The sequence below is a fragment of the Charadrius vociferus genome, unplaced genomic scaffold, assembly GCF_000708025.1.
Source record: "Charadrius vociferus isolate BGI_N301 unplaced genomic scaffold, ASM70802v2 scaffold321, whole genome shotgun sequence".
Classification (NCBI taxonomy): Eukaryota; Metazoa; Chordata; class Aves; order Charadriiformes; family Charadriidae; genus Charadrius; species Charadrius vociferus.
In genome coordinates this window covers 1922053-1944560 of record NW_009646934.1, presented here as the reverse complement: position 1 = coordinate 1944560, position 22508 = coordinate 1922053, and the positions used below count along the sequence as shown (strand labels likewise).

Genomic DNA, 22508 nt, shown 5'->3' with positions numbered 1-22508 from the left:
CTTTTCAATTGATATGTACATTAGGAACTGAGTGATGTAGCCTTCAACTCTTGGATCCAGTATTGTGGGGACCTCTTAAAGCTCTTCTCAAATTATATATGATTAATATACTGCTGAGAGTGATACCTCAACACATCTTTTTAAAACCTCAGCTGTACCACTTCAGTCTCCCTCCAAATGTTGAGTTGATCACATTCCAATTTTGAACCTAAAATAAAAGCGACTCTAAACAGACTTTGGGAAGTTGGCTGTGCGCTGGGACAGGAATCACATCCCGCGTCAGGCTTAACAGCAACGCGCCCATTTTTGTTACCTTTTCTAAACCCCTGGCATTAACAGCAGAGGATAGAAGAAAACGTGAATGATTCTAGCAGTTTTAACTCTGTTCCGAAGTTACTGCATTTACCAAACCCAACAACCTGCGAGCCAGGGGAATAGATGTCAAGCAGACAATTCAATTTCACGAGCACAGCGGGCACGTTTGTCTTGCCTGACGGTGCACAGTCCCGGATTGCTGAGCTGCTGCTGACTACAAGGTTCAGGAGCTTTCGCATACTGACTTCTTAGCTCAGGCATAACGCTCACTGAAATTTGGGATTAATTTGTTAGTTTAATACAGGTGATGAACGTGTTATTGTGACAGAGACTTGACCTCACACCCAGCGGCGCAATGCAGTTTTAGCTTTTTGCCCTCCCTTTGCATAAGCACCGACCAGAACAGCAGCACGCAGGAGCGCTGAAAACACGGTCATTAGATCAGGTTCAAACTGTGCTGTTTGAATATGTGATTTTCACGACAAGGCATCAATCTACAAGCACTTTACAAAATTATATCATGTTTTGTTTTTGTTGGCCAGCATATCTACACCGGGCTAGGCTCCAAAATTAGAGTGGTCTTTCCTTCTACTTGCTTGTTCTAAACAGCTTTTCTTTTTCTTGATGATTTTTCTTTAAGGAATTAACATCCAGCTCATGTCCAATACTTCATAAATGATTGCAAAGGAGAGGAAGAAAGTAAATACCAAATTAACTGACACTAAGTGCAGTGATATTTTATCAGTGTAAGTAAGACATCAAATAACGCTATATAGACGGTGGTTTGGAAAAGCTGCAGACTGACAGTACTCTCAGGAATCACGCGGAGTCAAAGGAAAGTCAAATGAATTTGCTTTTCCTGAGCTAATCCCCTGAAGTCAAATGTATTCTTTTCTGAAAAAAAAATTAAATAATATTAAATTAAGTTGGAATCTAAGTTTTAGGCCACACAGGTTACCACCGGGTCAGGATTTCCCCACAATTTCCTTGCATTTACACTAAGGATTTTCGCATAAGCTCATCTTTACCTACATTTAAAAATGAATTGCATTAACTCTTTTGCTCTGCTGCTGTCATTAGGCACACTGGGCTGAGGACTCGCTGGAGCATCTGGTATCCATCCAAGCTGAGAAATCTCCTCACCCCACAAAACCGGGGTTGTGCTGCCGAGGGCTGAGAGGAGGCACGGTGGGTGGAGACGCTTCACACCATCGTCCTGTTTATAAATTCTGCTTTGGATTTGTCAGCTACTGCTTGTGACATTTGTTCTTACCATAAACCAAGCAGGCATAGCGGGAAGAGCTGAACACTTATCAGTGACGCCAGGCAATAAGCACTTCAGGACAACATAGCTTGGCACAGCCTGACAGAAGCTGCACTTAAAAATACTACAGTGCCATACCAAAGCCAGACAAATTTAGTTATTCACAAGGATTGCCAAAAAAGAACTTAATGATAAAGAAGCATCTATCTCACCCCCTTGCAGATGGAAACAGCTTCTTTGGACAGTGATTTTGGATAGGAAACATTATGCTCCATTATGGACTGGAAAAGTTCATCTTCATCTTCCCCATCAAATGGAGGCTGTTGAAAATAAATCACAGGTAAGTTACTTGTTGTTTGTTTCTTTTTTTCTCTTTTTAAATTCTCCACTTTTTATGAAATGGCACAACAATACTATGGCCATGCTGGGTCAAGTCAAAGGTGCATCCAGCCCAGCAACCCGTCTCCAGTCCATCACAGATGCCCAAAGAGATCAGTACCCAGCAGTGGTCCTTGCCCAGGAGCACACACCAAACTCCCCACCATCGGCACCTTGGCATCTTCTCACCCAGAAGCTTAGTGTTTATTTCTCAGGTAGAAACGGAGGAGAAAAGTTTGTTTCTGCCCCCAGCAAGGCAGCCAGGCTAATGAAACGTCTGCAGGATTATCTTCACGATCACCTTTAATCAGTTTTTAAAGCTACTGTGCACCAGACAGCCAAAATACTTCAAAGGGTGAAGTTTGGAGACTGTAACTTTCAATTACCTTGTGTCAAGGTAATTCCTCACTTAATTTCAGTTAAAATCCAGTTTGTTTTATAAAACATGGCTGTAGACTCTGCTTCTGTGAAGGGGAGACTGTATCACAACCAAGGGCTGCATTTCAGTTTCAAACATAGGTGATGAGGAAAGTGCCCGTGGGTGAGTCCCCGGGACACAGGCACTGTGCAAGACTCAGCCGACGGTAAAGCTCGTTTTCTCAAAAGCATTCAAATGCCTAATATTTGCAATGCAGACTGTCAGCGCTAACAACTGCAATTGCTACACTTTAAAAACTTTTAAAATGTCGACTAGAATTTAGTAGAGAAATTATTAAAGCCATTTGTTAAAAATGTATGTTTTAAGCTTAGGAAATGCACGCCTTTAGCGAACAGTCGTTGAAAGCAAATTGCAGAAATCTTTTCCAACTCAGGACCAATAGAATTCCTTAAAGTTGGCATTTATCTACCATTTACTGCAGTACAGTGCTGCTTTTCCACTTGAGTGACTCGGAGAGCAGTGTCTCATTAACTGTGCAGAATAAGGGGTCTGTAGCTGAGCATATTTCAAGGGGCGAGACCCATACTTTACCCCGAGGACACACAACACAAAAACTGTATTCTTGTGACTTAGCCACAATGCAGAGCGTACACACACTCTTATTATGTTTCCCTGTGGTTTCAAACTACTAAATGGTATTTCTTCCATTTGACATGCATTTTCCTGCTCAAGTGTCTCCCATTCAATTTTGAAGATGGCTATTTATAACATTATTGCAGTAGAAAGAAGCCGTATTCAAAGGCAGTGCTTGATTATGTGGGTGCAATATAAAGAGCTTAAAGCCTAAATGGAGTCAGTCAAGAGTACAAGGAGATAATATAAGTACGAAAGGCCCCGGTCTTGTCCCCTAAACCCTTTACGGAGCCTTGAAAGAGAGCAGTGTTGGAGAGGCGGGAGGAGGTCCCAGCGAGCACGGGAGGGTAACTCTTACCTGGCCAGCCAACATCTCGTAGAGCAGCACTCCGTACGCCCACCAATCCACAGACTTCCCATAGGGCTGGTAAGCGATAATCTGTATAATCACAAAAAAAAAACCCAAAAACAAAAACAAAGGAAAACCCCGTATGTTAACTAACACCCAGTCTTATGACGTTAAACAAATAGCAACATACAGAGATGAACATATTTCCTTGAAAAAGCCCAGAAAGCGAATCCTGTCATCCTCCCTCCAGCGAATCACTGGTTTCAGTGGGAGTTGGATTGTTTTGCAAATGTTAGTCTAAACCCATCCGCATCTTTTGGTACTCCAGTATCTGGGGAAATGCAGCTCTTAGGAGACCTCGGGATGTGCGTTTGAAGGCAAGGAAGGAAGTACAGCAGCACAATGTAGGAGACAAGGCAAAAATGTTACTCATCCATTTGTGACAAAGCTCGAAACCATGAGACTCACTTAACTTACAGATTTTCAATAATTAAGCCTTTCTTTTCTCTTTAATATTTCTATTTTTGTTCTGCTGTAAAAGGAATCAATATTTAAGAAAAGAGCATAAACCCTGAAAAGCTCAGTTACATTTTCCCAAGTTCCATGATTAAGATACTCTGAGTATGAAGCCAGATACCAGCTACACCAAAGAGAAAAAAAGAAAGGGGTTTCTGCTGTTCGGCATAATGGAAATGTGAAGTATTTTGCATCCTCTGGGTTCACATCTGACTCATATAGAAGCAGAAATTGAGTTCTGACACAATGAAAAGCTGCAAGTGCCAGCAGCACGCAGGTCCCCTCGTGCGTCATTTTCTTTAATCGAGGCCTCTTCAGAGAGCAGTGTTAATTTATTTAAGAGATGCGTTTGGGCATGCTACAGAGGAGTTTTGAGGTGCAGATGTTCTCTTAGATCTCCTTCTAAATAACCGTGAAGAGATAAGTGCATCATGAAGGGATGCGGGACGTCCCAGCCACTGTCCATCCACAGCACCACTCCATAGAATAAGCAGAGAACCGAGGAGCCGTCACTCCAGGTGGGCTCGCATTCATTTTCCTGTTTGCATGTGGTTTTACTCTTTGTGAAACAAACTGCTCAGACAAGTACACAGCACATATTGTAGCATTTTTAGTTGTGCGGAAGAGAAGTTGAACCAGCAAGTTTTGTAGTTTCTCAGGAAAATACTGAGTCACCAGTTCGATAACGCAGGACTGCGTGGCTACTAAATAAAATTAGAATCCTATGTGAATGTATGTTCTTCGCTGGGGTAACAGCAGTACATGAATTAATAACTATTGCAATGTTTCTAAGCAAAAGATTTCAAAATTAATCGCACTTCTAAATACGTTACACAACCAGAGGCAGTAACAAGATTCTCAGCTGGAAGGCCCTACACAAAGGCAATCTTTATTAGTTGTCTTTTAGCAGTAATGTCCGCTTTAAAATATATATTTGGGACATTAATTTCATATTATAGTGGTTGACATACTTGGTCACTCTCCCTTTAATTTCTATCACCAGTAAGTTCCTGGAGGTCCACTGGAATCAATGGTGCTTCTTGAAAGACCAAACACTTTCAAAATTTTATCCAGAAACAATACTGGCCTGTACACACAGAAAATGATAAAACATTTCATCCTCAACCCTTCTCTGACAATCTCTCCTTGCCTTATGGAAAAGACTATTTTATCAAAAAAAAAAAAAAAAAAGGATAATTTTTCAGAAGGTCATTAATTTATAAGGGCAGAACGTTTTGTACAATAAGTGCGCTTCATCTCAGTGGCTTTGGTAGGAACAGTTAATTTCAATTATCAAATGAGAAAAAGATGGATCCACAGCAGACAGAAAGAAAACACTGTTACATCGCCATCGTTCGCAACCTGGCAGTCAGGTCTGTCCAGGAGGCCACAGTCCACTTCTCTTCCTGTTGTGAAAGACTTTGATGGGAGTGTTGAAAAGAGGAAATCTTTTAAATACGGTACTGCAATGTCATAAAATGAAAGATGTAACAAAGCACAACCCAGTGATGCTGTTTGTTTATCCAGCAAGAGGTGAGTCAAGATTGGGTCGTTCTCTAAATAGCATTCTCATCAGCAACTGTAATCTGCCCCAATTAAATCTGCCTTTGTGAGAGAATATCAAGCAGAATCATCAAGAGAGACAGAATTAAGATGAAAAAAACTCCTACATTTAACCTAATATATGGTCAGAGTCACCAAATTTTTTGTCCTATTTGATGCCACATGTCAACATCAGCAGAAGCATCTGACGAAGACAGCAGTGCCCCCTCCAAGCTGGCACACAGCTCCCACGCCTGAACCAGATGAAAGAATGGGGCTTGAGAAATAAATATGAACACCAAGTTCCACTAAGACTGGAAAGGTCCCACTGCAAATGCAATAAAACCACTTTTTTCATCGAACCTGTCACAATGTAGTAAAAGGCGGTACTGTCCATGTCTGCTGCTGGACACCAGAAGTTTTTTTCCTTTAATCCTAATTAAATTCACCCAGTTTGAATCACCAGCTTAATCCTGGTAAGGATATGATACAAGTGAAACCCAGAAAAGCAATCTGCCACGTTCATTCACCAACCTGCGTGTCATGCACGGAAACCGGCGGTTATACTCCTAATACTGGGAGTATTCAAAGCATTAATTGGAAAATGTAAACGGGAGGAAAGAACGCTCACTTCAAGGAAGGAATTACATGTGGGAGGAAGCAGATGAGTTTTCAATATACAGTCAAACATGCATTGGTACAAAGTCAGCAAGTTATAAATGTCGTATTTTCAGTAGTTCCCTCCTCCTCATCCAGAAATCATCATGTATTACCTACCAGCTGCTGCACTCAAAGCCATCACTGGCTGCCTTGCAGCAACGCCAAAATAATCCTATCTCTGTGTACAAATTTTGGTATCTTTTAGAATAATGATGATCTCCTATCTCACATAGGAGATAGGAGATGATCTCCTATCTCACTGCAGCGTGCAGAGCAGACCCACAGAGCAGCGAGGGAGTTCATGTGCCTAGAAATGAAGACCTGTACCCTGCTCCAGCTATGACCTCTGCTTTCTACTGGCCAAGGAGGAGTGGAGAGTTGATAGGACGTTTTCCTTCCCCTCCTTCTCCACCATTAATTTAAATTATTGCCTTTTTCATCTCCTCCTTTATTTCACGTGTCCCATTTTCCCTACCTATTACTGTATTTTAAGAGTTCTGCCTTTTCAGATTCCGCGGATTTGAGAGCTCAGGAGGAATTTCTCTCATCAAGCCAAACTGGCAGAGGAATGTTGATTCCTTTTTTTCTTTCTTTTTTTCCATTTTGCCTCCAAGGAAGGCACAGTTAAGAACAGGACACAGAGATTAATACCAGCAATTTGCAGGAATGTTTAGATCATTGCCGCTTGCAGCTGGTAGCCAGTTGGGATGAAAAGATTATATCCCACAGGCAAGAGAAAATATTTTGTGAACATATCTTGCATCTACTGGAAAAGTTAAAACTCAGTTATTAAAAGAAATAAATATTACTGGTACGAGAAACAGTCAAATGTACACTTTCCAAACCTTTGTAATACATATCAGCCTCCCATAATCCCGGCAAATGCAAGGTTAGAACTTAAGGTTTTGAGGCTATTAGATGGAGGAGAAGGGGAACGGAGTTTCTAATTTAAATTCTCCTGAAATTCAAAGTCAGTGCTCTAGCTGCTGCAAGGATGCTGATGGTGGGGTTCGGTACTGCACCACAAGCAGAGGGCTGTGCCAGCAGGATCCCTTCCCGCTAATCTTCTTGACATCCATCTCCTTCTGTCTCTCTTGACTGGCCAAGGAAATACAAAGTATTAATTGATTTCATGGCTATTTCACTACTCTGATCATAAATATTTAAGTTCAGCCCATTAATAAATGTTCTTTACTAGATAACCACTTTCTGCCTTACAGAAGTGGTCAAACCAGGAATTCTACCAGTTTAACCTCGGCACATTTCTCAAATTGCAGAGGGTAAGAAAATGAATAGTAATTCCAGTGCGTTATACACCTAAGTAATCACAAATACTGACTTTCCCAATCATTAAAAAAGGAAAGTATTATTCTACAGCACACCAAAGCGTGCAAGTCCACTCTGCTGAATGCAGTACTATATTCTCCTGCTCCTCAGTTCGGAGATCACATGTGTGAAGCCAGCTGAGATGTCCCTGGATGGTCTTTCCAGCCGTATCATCTCTGAACTAGCTCTGTGGGTAGTTCACGTAGAGGCAGGACGAGCTCCCTCAGACCCCACCATAGCCACAACTTTATTTCCCAAATACTGATGAAAAGAGCTAATTCTCTATGTTTGAGTGCAACACGCTCACAGGACTACTCTACGCTAGATACCTTCAGCAGTTTATTTAGATTTAGCTCATTTATCTCCACCCAGCAGGGAATGGTACCGTGCAAAAGCATCCTCATTATAATCTATTATAAATTTATAAATTTTAGCCCATGGAAACCTGCTAAAATGTTCCTGCAAGCAAAACATGAACCTTACTTTGAAGTTTACCACAGACCTAGTTAGCAATTTGTCAGTCACAATAATGCGTTTCGAAATGAAAGAGAATCAGCCAACTAAAAAAAATAACAAAATGTCTGCTTGTAAAGTAATAGAAAGACTGATTTCCTCCCAGTTACTGAATGTTTTGGTAAAAGGTTTATTTCTTTATATGAAATTTCCAAATAAAGTAAAATAAATCATTCCAACACTGACCCATATTGAGCATTTTGGCACTGACAACATGTTCTTTGGTATTATCTGGCACAAGACTATTGCCACAGAAAGGACACTTTTTAATTTGTAATATTGGCTTCATTTATGTTTTGACAGGAGAAAATGAAATGCTGCTCTGGTTGTTCTGATATCCTGCTCCAAGCAACAGCAATTTGTGAAAAAACAACGTTCTATAATACACAATATTTCACTCTGAAAAGCATGAATTAGCAACTGGAAAAAAACAAACGATTTTTCATTCCAGTTTCACAGAGATGACAAAATTCACCTTAGACACTAATTTACTTGCCCATGTGTAAATCTCCCATATTCCAACAAACATTCAGCTACAGCCAGAAATGTTCCAGCCAGAGCTGCCTCTCGCCCAGCACTCAGCGGAACACCGAGCGGCGCGGAGCAGGATACAGCCCCTCGCGCTGAATTTGCAGCCAAACAAATCAAGACTCTGGAAAGCTCAGTATGCACAAATACCAAATTTTAATATTCATATTTTTGAATCACTTCCAAATCACCACATGTGCTTGTTTTTAATGTTTTATACCTAAACTGCTGAAATAGAAATCATATCCAGACTCAAGATCTTAACTCTAAGCTTGTATTGTCACAGTGCTTTAAAGTAGAACTGTGTTTCTCATGAACAAATTTTCATTTTCGAGACGCTGCAGTTAGGTTTGTGTTTGAATGTGATGTTCAGTGGCTCGAACGCAGCCCAGGTATCGCCAAGTCACAGAAAACTCAAGTCCAATTATGGATTTATTCCACCAACTCCGTTCAAGCCCTGATCTCATAGCTTAGTTGGGGCTTTCAATGACTGGAGCTTTCCTGAGATCCAAAGCAGTAACTCAGGACACCTCTGTACCATTTGTAAGACATGGCCTGGGAAAGACTACAGTAGTTTTGCAGGAAGGTCTGTGAAAAGCTTCAAGACCTCATGAGTCCCTTCCCCAAAATCAATGAGCGGTTTGTGATTTCCTGAAAATGCCAAACAATCCTTTAAATGGATGTATCCTGTCAGCTGTGTGAACTTATGGAGAAATACATTAAAGAAGCTGTGTGTGCTCCCAATAAAATGTTTGCTGACCTCAACAACAACCTCAACAATGCCCACAAACTCTCCATAATTTCACAACTTGAAGCACAAAGTCCTTAATAATAACAAATGTTATTATACATTTCCAGGCTACAATTTAAAATCACAAGGTAGTGATCCAGCTTTTTAGTCTTTTGCTAATATGAACAAAATCTGAAGTACCGATCTCATAAAAAGTTAGGTTGCCAATCAACTAGGGATTTTTTAAAATCATGAAGTCTTATTGATAATGTTGTATTAATTCACAGTTATTCAATATACCTGCAGAAGCATAAATGGTACCATCCACAGAGTATCCGGAGTTACAGCTATTCAAACTTGGTGGTGTACAATGTGCACAGAGACTAAAAGGTTCTTGAAATGGTAAATATTTACCTCTGGAGCAATGTAGTCTGGAGTGCCACAGAAGGTCCTGGTTGTTACTCCATCTAACATATGTTCTTTGCACATTCCAAAATCAGCAATTTTAATGTGTCCTTCAGAATCCAACATCACATTATCTAATTTCAGATCTCTATGAAGAATCACAGTAATTTAATGTTAATGTTTGGGATCAACTAGGGCCAATTTATCTACTTCCCAGTCTAGGTGAGGAACGTGTGTAGCTATCGGGGGGGCAGAGGGGACAGGGGTGCACACGCGCGGCAGTCTGCAGTCCGGAGGGGGCTGAGCACCTCACTGCAGATACATAAGAGCCACCATAAGCCCCGAAGCTGGACAACTGATGAAGGGACGGATGTATATGCCCATGAGCACACTCACACTGAGGCTCCTGAGCAACATCCCACAGGAATGCAGAAGGTAATACCGTACACTTTCGCACTGAGTTAGGCAGAGCACAGACGTCGGAAAAGCTCAGGTAAAGCAGTGGCTTTGCTTTACAGTGCACCAACACAACAAAATGAACACTACAGCGATGGCTTTTTAGAAAACATTTTAAAAATGCACCGAAACATTAAAGAAACCGATCCTTTTGGGATTTTAGAAATCGTTCAGAAATTACTTATGTCAGATGATACTCACCTATAAATAATTCCTCTGTTATGGAGAAAGAATAACCCAACTGAGATCTCGGCTGCATAGAACCTGCGTGAAAAAGAAAACCAACAGATTTCTTATTGCATCGTGATTTCCTTCTGACAAAATATTTTGAGAATGCATCATGGTAAAGAATGTTAGTATAATAGCATATAAAGTATAATATACATTTTTATACTTTAATATATATACACACTATATATTACGAAGTATAAATATATATATTACAAGCAGATGACATAAAAGATACCTTACTTCAGTTTGACCTTAAGGGGTATTTCGAGTATTTCACGATAAAATAATGCAGAATTTTAAAAAAAACTTCTCCCTAGACCAGAAAAAGTGGAGCACAGCATTTTACTGCGCTGATCTGACTCCGTCTGCAAAGGTCATTATCTCTAATCACATATCAATGGTGAATTCAGGATGCAGCTCAATTTACATTGCAATTCACATGGCATGAAATAATTTGCAGAAATAGTATCCTTTATGCAGGCTGTTAATGGATTAATTACATAAAGCTAATTCAAATGATTACCATATAAAATTTAACTGCTGACTGTAGTTAAAGGTTATATAATATTGATGGGTGTTTGAAGCCAGTTGCTGTGGAACTGTTCAAATTATATGCGAGGGGATTATTTAAAGATAAGATTAATTTTAAGGCTGGCATAAGGGAAAGGAAAGCTTCGCTCCGGAACACTTGATCAGAGGTGTTTGTGAACACGTGTGCCTGAAGACGCTCCACAGGCGTAAGCTGTCATGAAGCACCACAGTTTTCAACGAGTGTTGGCAAGTTACATTAGCTGGGAGTCAAGGATGATGTGACACCATCTAGTTTTTATTCAGCAAGTTGTTGAAATTTTGTTCTATATCTCAAATACTTATATTTAGAAGGCCTCTCATTTAAACAAGCCCTGATTACTCAAATCAAAACGAGAAATTATTTTAGCTGAACTCTTAAAGCAGTTGGTCACACTTCATTTTAAAGTTTCATTGGTAAATGATTTATGAAACAGTAATAAATGATGATGAGATGTTATAAGCATGACTAAAATGGTCCTGATGGATCTATTCACATTTGAATATGCTACAGATCATTATCAGTTGCTCCCTGATATGCCAGATGTACAATTACCTGAAAGGGACCATGTATATAAACAATTTTTAATCATTTATTAACTCCTCACAAATAAAAATTCTATTAAAAAGTAGGATCACAGAAATTCTCATAAGCTATACACTGAATTTATCTTGTACAAACTGTAATTTATATTGCTATGCTATTTGTGTTGCCTTTCCCTATAACATTAATTCACACTGAAATGTTCTCCTCACTTCTTTTTTTATATTCGCTTTTAAAAACAACACCAGAATACCAAGTAACACCTTTAATTTCCTGTTACCTTGTTTAAATTCTTGTCACTTTTAAAGTAGGCACTGCACGCCTTTGTTCATGCTGTATTTTTCAATAAAAAGGCACAGTTACCTTTGGTCTATGTGTGCAAACAGTATTTTCAAAATAAACTTCAGCTTTTGGGCCGTAAGAAACACAATCAAAAGAGTCCAGGCTAGACTTCATACTGAACCTGGGAAGATACTACCAGATAGTGTGATAATGAAATCTAAACCTCTTACAGTGTAAAATTAAGATGATGACATGATTTAAACATATAAACATGAACACTCACACTGCTTGTGGCTCCTTAAATTTTCCTACTTGCTGAATGTGATACATGAGATCACCACCATTCACATACTCCATAACAAAATACAGACGGTCCTAGGATAAAGTATTAAAGACGCACATAAATACATTAGAGAAAATATTAGATATGCATTGATCAGCAAAAAAGTCACTAATATGCCATTATAAAGCTTTTAAGATTATTAGGACTGGTTGTACATTCTGGCAAAATTGATAGATCAGGAAATGGAAGTGGAATGTTTTGTATAACCTGCAAGAGTAAATGACTGATGATATCTGTCTAGATTTGCCAGTTTTAGTGATGCATTTTTATAAAATGACTAAAACTGGTCTCTTCCAAGTGACTTCAGTAAGAATATATTGTTTACACTCTACAAACCTCTTTTATTTGGGATGGATGATTTTGACCACCTAACATTGAAGATTCTGGTGGACGACATTATGGCAAGCTTACTATCCTCAGTTATAACATGACCCAGGCAGCAGATAAGATGCATTAACAGTCTTCCTCCCAATTACGGAAGACATATTTTTGGCTTCCTCTGATTTTCCTTTAGTTATTTTTGAAAGAATCACTATCCTGAAGTATTTGTAGAAAAGTTCCGGTCTGATATTCTCATTGAGACTCATTACTAAGATGCTCTAGTTCAATCTCTTCCCTTCAGCATCGATTGAAAAAAAAGTCTCCAATTGTCCAGTAACTAAGATTTCAGAACATCAACATACATTCAAAAGCTGTGATTTCCTAAACTGCGTTCAACAGATAAGCCATGGGCAAAATGTCTAATTGGCCAGATCAGATTTATAAAATTTAGATTTTTGTATGAATTGTCTTATTGTAAAATCCATGGCAACAGAAGCCTGCAGCTAAAAATACCAGGAAAAATAATCATTTTTTTCCTATAGTCACACAGTTTATGCCTTTTCTTCTCCTTAATACACGATTTCTCATTTTTGTAGCTAATATTAATCCTCAAGAATATTTCATAGCACCAAGTGCAAACCACTCAACTCTTAGGAGAACATCAAGTAAATTAGGCAAAGGTGTTAATGATTTATCTAGGCTTTTATGTAGCTCCATTGCTCTTGTACATGATAAAACAAAAAAAATTATACAGTAAATACTAAAAACCCCAAATTCTTTCCTCCATTCCCCATAGCTGGAAAACACTAGACATTTGTACTTTTAAGATTTCACATTTAAAATGCAGTTGCTCAAAAGAAAGATAAGATTAAACAAAGTGGTTTTTCATTTACTGATGACATTAAGCTTTTTGGTTACTAATGAAGTTATATGAAGTATTAGATGGAGATAGAAGTCTATTTCTCACTAGGACCTCTCTTATCTTATTACAACAATCTTCATATTGTAAGTAGAGACGGGAAAAATATTTTAGAAAGCCAGAATTACCAAATGCAATAGTTCCCAGATTCACGTTTTCGTGTGATTAATTATGTCTGCAAATCTGCTGCATTTAGGCCATTTTCTGCTCAGAGATTTGTAGACATTAAACAGTCTGAGAACGCCTCTACCAACACAGACAGTTATGCTATGAAATGGCGTCGGGATGACGTGGCTTGTTTGTGGGCTATTACAATGTTATTACTTCAAACTAACTCCGTTGTTTGCTCGTTTGTTTTCAGATTAAAAACCATCCGCAATGTAGGAGGTAAAAGACACAGTCACGTGGAAAAACAACCACGTGTGTCCTTTTATCACCTCCTTAAGCGACAACTGAGCCCTGGGGCACTAGTTCAAGGCCATGGTCGTAAGACGGCTACAAAGTGAGGCAAGAAGAGCCTTGATTTCTTGTGAACAAAGACCTCTACCCAGCTTGGGACACTTGGAACTGGTTCGCTAGTGGCAGGGTGTATCCATGCCCATGCTGAAAATCAAGAGCAGGCTGAGCCCCCACTGTCTACCATGTGGCTGTTCGCGTCATCCAACAGACCAGTCTGGTGCCGCTGCATCTTCTGGTGCCACTGGATTGTCAGATCCATCCTGCAGCCTGCCTCTGGGGGATGTTTTGCACCGTGATTGGGAAATACCCACTTCATATAGGGATGGAAGAAAAAACCCCAATGCTTTCCTCTGTGCCAGGAGTGCCACAAAACTAAACTGAATCCATCAAACATTGACTTGTGACTAATCACCTCATGATGTAATAACAGCCATGAAGATTCTTCACGCACTAGCCTCAGATCCTTGAAAGTATTTAGGAACCTTTGGGAATCTGGGCTTAGGGCTCTGACTTAGCAAAGCAGACATTATTAAACTTGTGAATTGTCACACTGGTCTGCTTGAATTACTGTATGAAGAAAAATCTCTAAACCTAGGTTTTATGTTTAAAAAACAAGGTGTAATTACATGGAGTAACTCTTTCTTCACCATTTTCTATGTACAGAAGCTGTAATAGTTTGGATAATAATAAATGTTATTGAGCTGATAAAATCTGGTATCATATGGTATGGAAAACGTCAGGGTGCCAAGAAAGACAAAGCTCACGTACAACTGTTTGGAAACAAGAGTGAAGCTGTGTCAGAAACGGTGGTTTATCTTGCAGTGCCAGGACTCGTTTTTCAACCATTGTACATTCAACATCATCATCCTGAATCACTACATCTTTTTTCAGTATTTTGATTGCATAGAGCTCCTCTGTTCCCTTCCTGTCTGCCAGCATCACCTGCACAAAGAGAAACAACAGGGTGAAAATCTTCCTACCTGCCAAGGAGGGAAGGTGACTCATATGCCCGAAGATTTGTATAGATGGCAATCCAGCTTTTCCTTTTATTGGTATAGACTGACTTGATCAAAACTCCAAAAATATCATCATTACTCACCCCCTGCAACGAGCTGTACCAGTCATTTCAGACAAAGCCTGTGCCAAAACCCTCTGGTTATCACAGGCACGTTGCCAAAGGGCTGATAAGATGTTAAGTTCCAGGGGACTTCTTCAGTAAAGGACACTTTATCATGTAAGTGGTTGTTCAAACAGACAGAAAAATAGTCGTCCTTTCTTTTGACTAACAGATTTCAAATATATACATACTATTCCTGTTTTTTTCCCCAATATTCAGCCTTACCAATGTTGGTGACTTCCAGAACTGGCAGAGTGACCTAGGTAGTAAAGCCAGAAAAGTAGACTTAATTTCCTTGAAACTGCCAAGAAGTGAGGATCTAAAAGTCAGCAACTGTTTCTTACATCCTGCCCAACAGTCTGAGTCTTTTTAAAATTTTTTTATTTTTTATTTTTTTCAAGAAAACTGCCAATCATGACTGAAGCCTGCTAGACCTTAGGGAATCGCCCTACTCCACGTTAAGAAATCTTCCCTCAAAAATGCACATCCTTTTGACTCTGCATTTTCCTTCTTACAGAATTATTAATTCATTTTTCCTCAAGAAAAAAAGAAAGCAAGAAGAATGTGAGTGGAATAGTTATCAAGACTTCCTACCTTCCCAAAGCTCCCCTTTCCAAGAACCATGAGAAAGTTGAAATCTGTCAGCTTCACCCTGTCCAGATTGTTGGATGGCACACTTGAGTTCTTGTCTTCTGTTGGAGTAATGACTTTGTTACCAGCTGGCCCAAGTTTGGCTTTCTGAAGAACACACACACACATACACACACAAAAACAGGAAAGTAAGAAGAGGAGCCCGTTTTCTTGGCAGAATGGATCACTGGGCGAAGGTTAGAATTGGAGACGACCATATTTGAGGTGGCATTCCCAGGAGAAAGGCTCCATAACAAAATTTGCACAGACACAACTTCGAAGACTCATTCCAACAATACTTTTGACATTATTGAGTGAATTAAAGTGGAAAACTATGTTTATGTATAACCAGATAAAAGCAGATACACTTATCTGGTTAGAAGAACAAAACCAAAGCAAAAACCAAAGCCAAAGGAAACAAAACACTTATTTTCATGCCAAGCGCAGGCTTATCTGGTGGTTTTGTTTTGAAATACAAAAATTGCTTTTCAAACATATCATGCTATAATCTACATCCTATTTTAGGATATAAACAGTCTCTTCAGTAAGTTCTCTTTTAAAATGTAGTACTTAACGTCACTGCATAGCAAGAGTTAGGAAATCTTTGACGTGCATTAAGAAAAATAACCTACATTAAACAAAAAACACAACACACGAGAGTTAATGATGACCATGGCCACTTTCGGACTAGCAACACAATCAACTTTGATTTTTCAATCAAGTGTTGATCTGGAAAAGGGAGGAAGGGAAATACTACATACAAAGGTTCTGCCTTGACAAGACAGCCTGGTTTGCAGGAGGTTGCAACAGTCTCAGTATTTCATATGAGACATCACGTAATTGCTCAAGTAAGTTGCATTTCAAATCTCAAAGTTAACAGAAGAGAAAAAAGCGAGACTCACCACAAGATAATGCAGGCTACAACATAATATCCCTCTTTTTCTCAAAATAATCCCATATACCAGCAGAAGCAAAGCCAATAAAGTTTAATAATCCTTTGGGCTAGAAGTGCTTTCCCCCCATCTATCTAGTGTCTTGGTCTGGTAAATAACCTCCAATATGGTTAATTTACTTTGCGCCATTGACATACGCTTGACATTTAAGGATAACTACTTTTCTCACTGCACCTCAAAAGGACAGTATTTGCATATTATCACTGTTTTACAGAAAGAAAATTATAGAAATTAAAGTTTATTCAAAGTCACATAATAAATCACCTTAAAAGCCCGGCCTGGCATATACCTTTGGCAGCCTCACTGGAAAATGGAAAATACAAACTTTCCCTTCCCTAGACAAGTTTAAAACTGTTAAGATTGAAAGGGACGACTCGACTCATAGGTTCCAGTCCTGCACTGCTGCAAGCAGTAATGTCAAGTAAACCTCTGACAAAATAACCGTGTGTCACTTGAAAAGCGTACTCAGACTGGATGACTTTCCCTGCAACTTTATAAATGCAGAGTCTTATACCCTGCCACAGGGATAGAAATTTGGGCAGTTTTGATCTCTCTCTTTTTTTTAATTTTAAATTGTAATACAGTATAAAACATGGAATTTCTTTCACCATTATTATTACTTGCTTGCATGAAAGCAGCACTTGGAGATGCTAATCAGGACTGTGTGCTGTGCAAACGTTTAGGAAGAGCCAGTCCTGAGCATCAGCCTGTGCCTGAGTCTGCCCCGGCTGCTGCCACAAATCCAGTGTCCGTAATGGAGCCCTTTGTGGGGACAACGCTCCTTTCAAGGCCACAGTGCCAGACTGAGCCATACGCAAAATGAGTGAAAAAAGAAAAATCCTAATATCCTATATTTGCACAAGGGGAAGACACGGTTTACAGGAGCAGCTTCGCTGGCCGTGGCTTTGTGATGCTCTCGCATATGGGATCTCAGATAAAAGATGCAAGAAGCAATTTCAATAGCCACCTTTTCACCAAGTAACGCAGATCCGACTCAGGCACCGAATAGAAAACACTAGCTTTATTTCTTATATTTCAAACCCACTGGGCAGGTTGTTGGCAGCCTCTTTGAAAAATGTATCATTCAAAACCCCAAATGGAATTTTATTCCGGGGCAGTTTGCTTCTCCGGGCACAGACCTGCCGTCCAGGCAGGGAGCGCTTCCTGCAGCACCGCGATCCCAGGCTCGGGGCTCAACAGCACTTTTTTCCAAAAGAAGACAAGCGGCAGATCCATCGGCAGGTTCCTGTGCCCTCTGCCGGCTCCCGGTGCAGAAAGCACCGCGCTCGCTCGCATCAAACACAGGCGAGATGAAATTGTCAGGATCTGAAGGCGGCATCTTAAAATAATACCAGAGAACCAAGCCAAGGCCTCTCGGCGCCCTGGCAAGAAAACGCTTAGCTTCAATAAGCTACAGAGACATGCTCCTCTACTTCCATTTTTTAATCTTTTTTTAATTAGACACCGCTCTCAATTCGATCATTTCTTTTTTCACATGGCAGATTTTTAAGGAGAACATTGGGTACCTCCTGTTAGGCCCTGTGCCATCTGCCCCAGGTCGGCGCTACGGCAGGCAGGAGCCGATGGGACCGTCCTTAGCCATGAGTGACCCGCGCCAATGCGGAGTCGGCAGCCCTGGCTAGCACATCCCCGGCACCGAGGTGCCCCAGAGCATTAGCCCGAACACCGGCACGTGTACAGAGAGAACCCTGCTGCACACCGTGTGTAAGAAAACACAGGAACACGGCATCCACAAAATGCTGGAGAACGCCCAGGCCGACTCAATGAAGGCACACGGACCCCCGTGCAATGGCTCAATGACCTTATCGGATTATCACAACCTTATCAAAGGTCTGTTATTTCCCTTCAGCCAGGCCACTGGCCGTTTGCTCGTGGGCATGCCGAAAAAAGGTTTTCACATTTAGCATGTGAATTCCTTTTACTGCTAAAGTTCGGCTTAAGGTCCTGGTGAAAATATAGTGGGAATTTCAATGCTGGTGAAAAAAAGGAAACAATAATAACCCAAACCAAAACATTTTACAGATGATCCATTAAGAGCCTCCCAAAGTACTACTGCAACATGTTTCAATTATGACTTAGCCTCAGGCATGTAATTTTGTCTTCTTCTTAGTACTATTTAAAAAAATTTCCAGAGCTACTGGAACAAAATTAGGCTATGGGCATGGAAATAAAATTAGATAAACATGGTCAAACCATTACAGATGCTACCTGTGCCACCAAGTTTTTGATGGGACAGTAAGACATCTGTATGAAGTAAACCCTGAAAGATCTAGTCCTTATTAGCTGTCTTTGAGAATTAGCTGCTGTGTATATTCCGTGTTATTCATGGAATGCGTGGAAGTTTCTATACTCAGCAGAAACGTTGACAACTCATCACTACTAATTGATGTTGATGAATTTAAGGAAAGCCTTTAGCCTTGCCCTTTTATTACAGAACTTAACCCAGAATATAAGAAGCTCCATCCCTGGAGGTGTTCAAGGCCAGGTTGGACGGGGCTTGGAGAAACTTGGCCTGGTGGGAGGAGTCCCTGTCCATGGCAGGGGGGTGGCACTGGATGATTTTCAAGGTCCCTTCCAACCTAAACCATTCTGTGATTCTATGGGGCAAGGCAAAAGTAGTTCAGAAACTCAACTAATGATCTCTGGTTATGACTAAAGGATTACGAAAATCTTCAAGTATCAAAATCGCTTCACATTAAACTACAGAAAGTCTACAAAGGGAGCAAATGTCGTGTCTTACTGCAAGCAATGGGTGAAGATACAGGGGAACAAGCATTTGCGTACAAGATTTAGTAAAGATTTGGAAAAAACACGTCTGAAATGTGCTGGGCTCAGTGTGCATGTGGACTCCCTGCGCCGGTGCTGGAGCCCTGAGCCCTTCCCTTCTTCCTGAAGCCACAGCGCTCGCAGTGTCCCACATTTGCTGTCCCCTGATGGGAGTGCACAGCTTCTACTGATAGAATGGGCTGAGGGTAATCTTTGCGTATTCTGTATTGGTATTGGGATCAATGTTGGTTCTTTAGTGCTATTAATGTTAATTATCTACCCTTATTCTACTAAATCTGTTTATATTTCAACCTCTGGGATTCCTTGTTTTTTTCCCCGATTCCCCTTCTCGGGTGGGGAGGGGTCATGGGGTGACAGAATGATTGTCTAAACGACAACAAATTGTGATGTGTTTCTCAAACCATAACACATGCTCTCACTGAGCTCCACCGTGAGTTTTATTCCTGATAAGCCTTCAGAGAGAAAACGCCATGCAACAAACACACTCTTCCAGATTCCCGGAGCAAAACCAGTTTTGCAACTACAGAAGGGACATAAATTCAAATGATTCATAAAAGTTTATTGGAAAAGAGCAGTGATATTTTGCCTCTTCCTACCATGACTGAAGCTGACAACACCACAATCCTGCTTGAATCCAACCACATTTTTTATGGATATTAAAACTTTTTGAAGTTGAAGATGGCATTCCAGGCCCTGCACTCAGAGTGCTTGGCTTAGTATCTCTGATAAAAACATAATATTGTTACAACGAAGCCGGCTTGCAGCAAACAAACCAGGAAAACATTATGTTAAAGATAAATTAGTCTGCACTGGTAGCAGAAGAGTTAATCTTAAAAGAAAACAAGACATGCACATCATCTTACTTCCTCTGGTTTGGACGCACCTTATCTCGGCCAGTTCTTTTGCCCTGAAACCACAGGTGAGACATACTTTATATATTCAGCCCAAACGCACTTCTTCCCGGAGTGTTACAGAAGTTACAGTGTGTTACACTGGGCAGTCTCTTGGCATTTGGTGTCCTGGAAAAGATATCTCAGGTTTTGCAGCTAAGATGTATTCAATTTCTTTTTTTATTTAAATGTAATTGTTCTTTTAATTAGGTATGAAAAAACCCAGTCTTTTCCAAACCCGAATGAGGAGTGTGAAGCAAAGAAGAAAAAGAAGTGATTTAGGGAATAGTAATCCATTATTGCACTAAATTTTCACTCGCAGTAAATGTTCTCATTGAGTCTTTTCAAAACTTTCTTTCTGATTTTTTCCTGTGAAGACAATCTAATAGGACAAAACAGTAAATCTGAACGTTGGCTCTTCTGCCCTCCAGTTATTATCTATAGGTCAGAAACTTAAGAATCACAGAGCAAAAAGACTGAATGAATCATTTTTTTCCCATTAGCCAATAAATAAATAAAAATTGTGAAGAAATAAAAACAAAAATCTACACAATTCACATTCCTACCCTCAATCTCCTTAGGGCAATGAGCTACGTATCGTTACGTTAGTGCTTTATCACCTCGCATTGCTCACCTTCATTAATCCCCTTCTGCTGCTGTCTGGAACACTCAGCTCGGTACGACGGGCTTTGTTCCCGTACGGAAAAGGAACTCTGGGTTCCAAAACTGCCCGAACTTGCAGCCGCACCCCAACACCCTCCACGCACAGCTTCAGGAGGGAGAAACCCACACCACTTCCCATGAAAAACTACTCAAGCCAAGAAAAGGCCTGGCGACGCGCAGTTCGCTAGAGGATGCATCCCTCAGTTGTCACGGCAACTCGCTCTTAGCAAGTTCACAGATGCCCAGCGGGGAGATCCACCGGTAACAAATTTTCAGGAGGAGAAAGTGACAAATGAAAAAATATTTAACAACAATGCTGAATTTCCATCAGACGTGCGGAGGTATACGCACATACAGCACACGCAACTTCTGTTTGGAGACGTTTGGAGACGTCATCGCCATGTTTCCTCCGTTACTTATTGGCTCCACCGACACCTACTGGGAAAAGACACGGCGAGTTTTGTTCCCGGCAGCCGAGTCTCCTCGAGATTCACAGCTCCGCTTCGCACTACACACCACTGTCCTCTCCCCACCCGGCACCGACTGCTGTGCCTGCGCGGTCGCGTTCAGCTGTAAACAGCAAATGGACGACGTGACAGCAGGCAGCAGCACGGGCTTCAGCCTCTATTGCAAAAAAAAAATCACTATTTTGATAGCGTGAGGGTCAGCAGCCTAAGGACTGACTGAGCAGGCTTCATCTTGGGTCCCAAGAGTTTCTTGAGATCCGTGGAGAAGGAATGTCCTCTTGCCAGGGTTCAATCCCTCCGCAAAACAAACTCCCTGCGCATCTCACACCGCCTCAAGTTCTCACCAGTTCCTTGCTAGATCCCGACATGCTCATCAAATGTCACCAGGCGATGGAACAACCCATCTCACGCTCGCACACAGTCTTCCCAGTGTTTCTGTTCCTGATCCTTGTATTAACCCAAAGCCACAGCAGAACTGCAGGTAACACTCTGCATCTCACTTAAAGAAATGGCAAAATGGGCGCTGAGAAATGAGGAAAGGAGGAAAGGAACAGTCTTAATAGTAATATTCCAGTTTCACTATCAGAGCCCAGGAGGCTTTGGCTGCAAATGTGTAATTAATGCTCAATTATGTCGCTCACTACCTGGAGTCTACACAAGACGCATCAGAGCAGCTCAGACCTCAGACAAACCATGTCACTGACAGAGATGGCAAAACCCATACTAAGGGTGTAAAAAGGAGAAATGGAATTAATTTACCCGAGTCTCAAGGAAGGACAAAGCGCCCTATTCAGGTTTACAGTCATGAAGGCTCAGTGGGGATTTTGATCAACAGGTCGAGCCATTAGCAAGCCTTTAATAAAGTAAATAAATCCAATAAATATAAAGTCAAAATCCAGAGGAAAAAAACCTCCCATTCACTGAAACGTTCTCGATCATTGTGGCAGCTTGTTTCTTACATTATTGCATTTCCAATTCCATGTAATTATAGATGCTATGAAGGACTATCAATTTCCTAGTTTATACAACTTAATTACCAGGATGCTGTGAATTTGAAATGAGGAGAGTCCATTTCTAAGCCCCAGCAAGACCTAATACCTCACCAGACTGAGTTTTAAGCTTAATACCCTAACCTAATGCAAGCTTATAATTCATTAGCGGATAGTTTTGTAGTCATGGAAACGCCACAGAAAAGAGAAAGTTGGAGCCCGAGCTCCGGCTGATTTAGCAGCCCAGCAGCTCGAACCGAGCGGGGACGGCACGAGTGTCACATCTCCTTCCAGCCTCACCTCCTGTCCTTGCTCTTGCGAGTCAATGGAG

General features: G+C 40.7%; 1 protein-coding gene across 1 annotated transcript in view; it reads right to left on the bottom strand.

Annotated features, from left to right (window-relative positions):
• PRKCA (protein kinase C, alpha) overlaps positions 1-22508 on the bottom strand; it is a 133173-nt gene that overhangs the window by 4916 nt on the left and 105749 nt on the right. Inside the window, exons 8-14 of the mRNA XM_009894802.1 lie at positions 15372-15515; positions 14429-14602; positions 11902-11993; positions 10196-10258; positions 9548-9686; positions 3328-3408; positions 1792-1899 (exon numbers count right to left, since the gene is read on the bottom strand). Coding sequence (XP_009893104.1) covers positions 1792-1899; positions 3328-3408; positions 9548-9686; positions 10196-10258; positions 11902-11993; positions 14429-14602; positions 15372-15515 — 801 coding nt within the window. The remainder of the gene's footprint in view (positions 1-1791; positions 1900-3327; positions 3409-9547; positions 9687-10195; positions 10259-11901; positions 11994-14428; positions 14603-15371; positions 15516-22508) is intronic.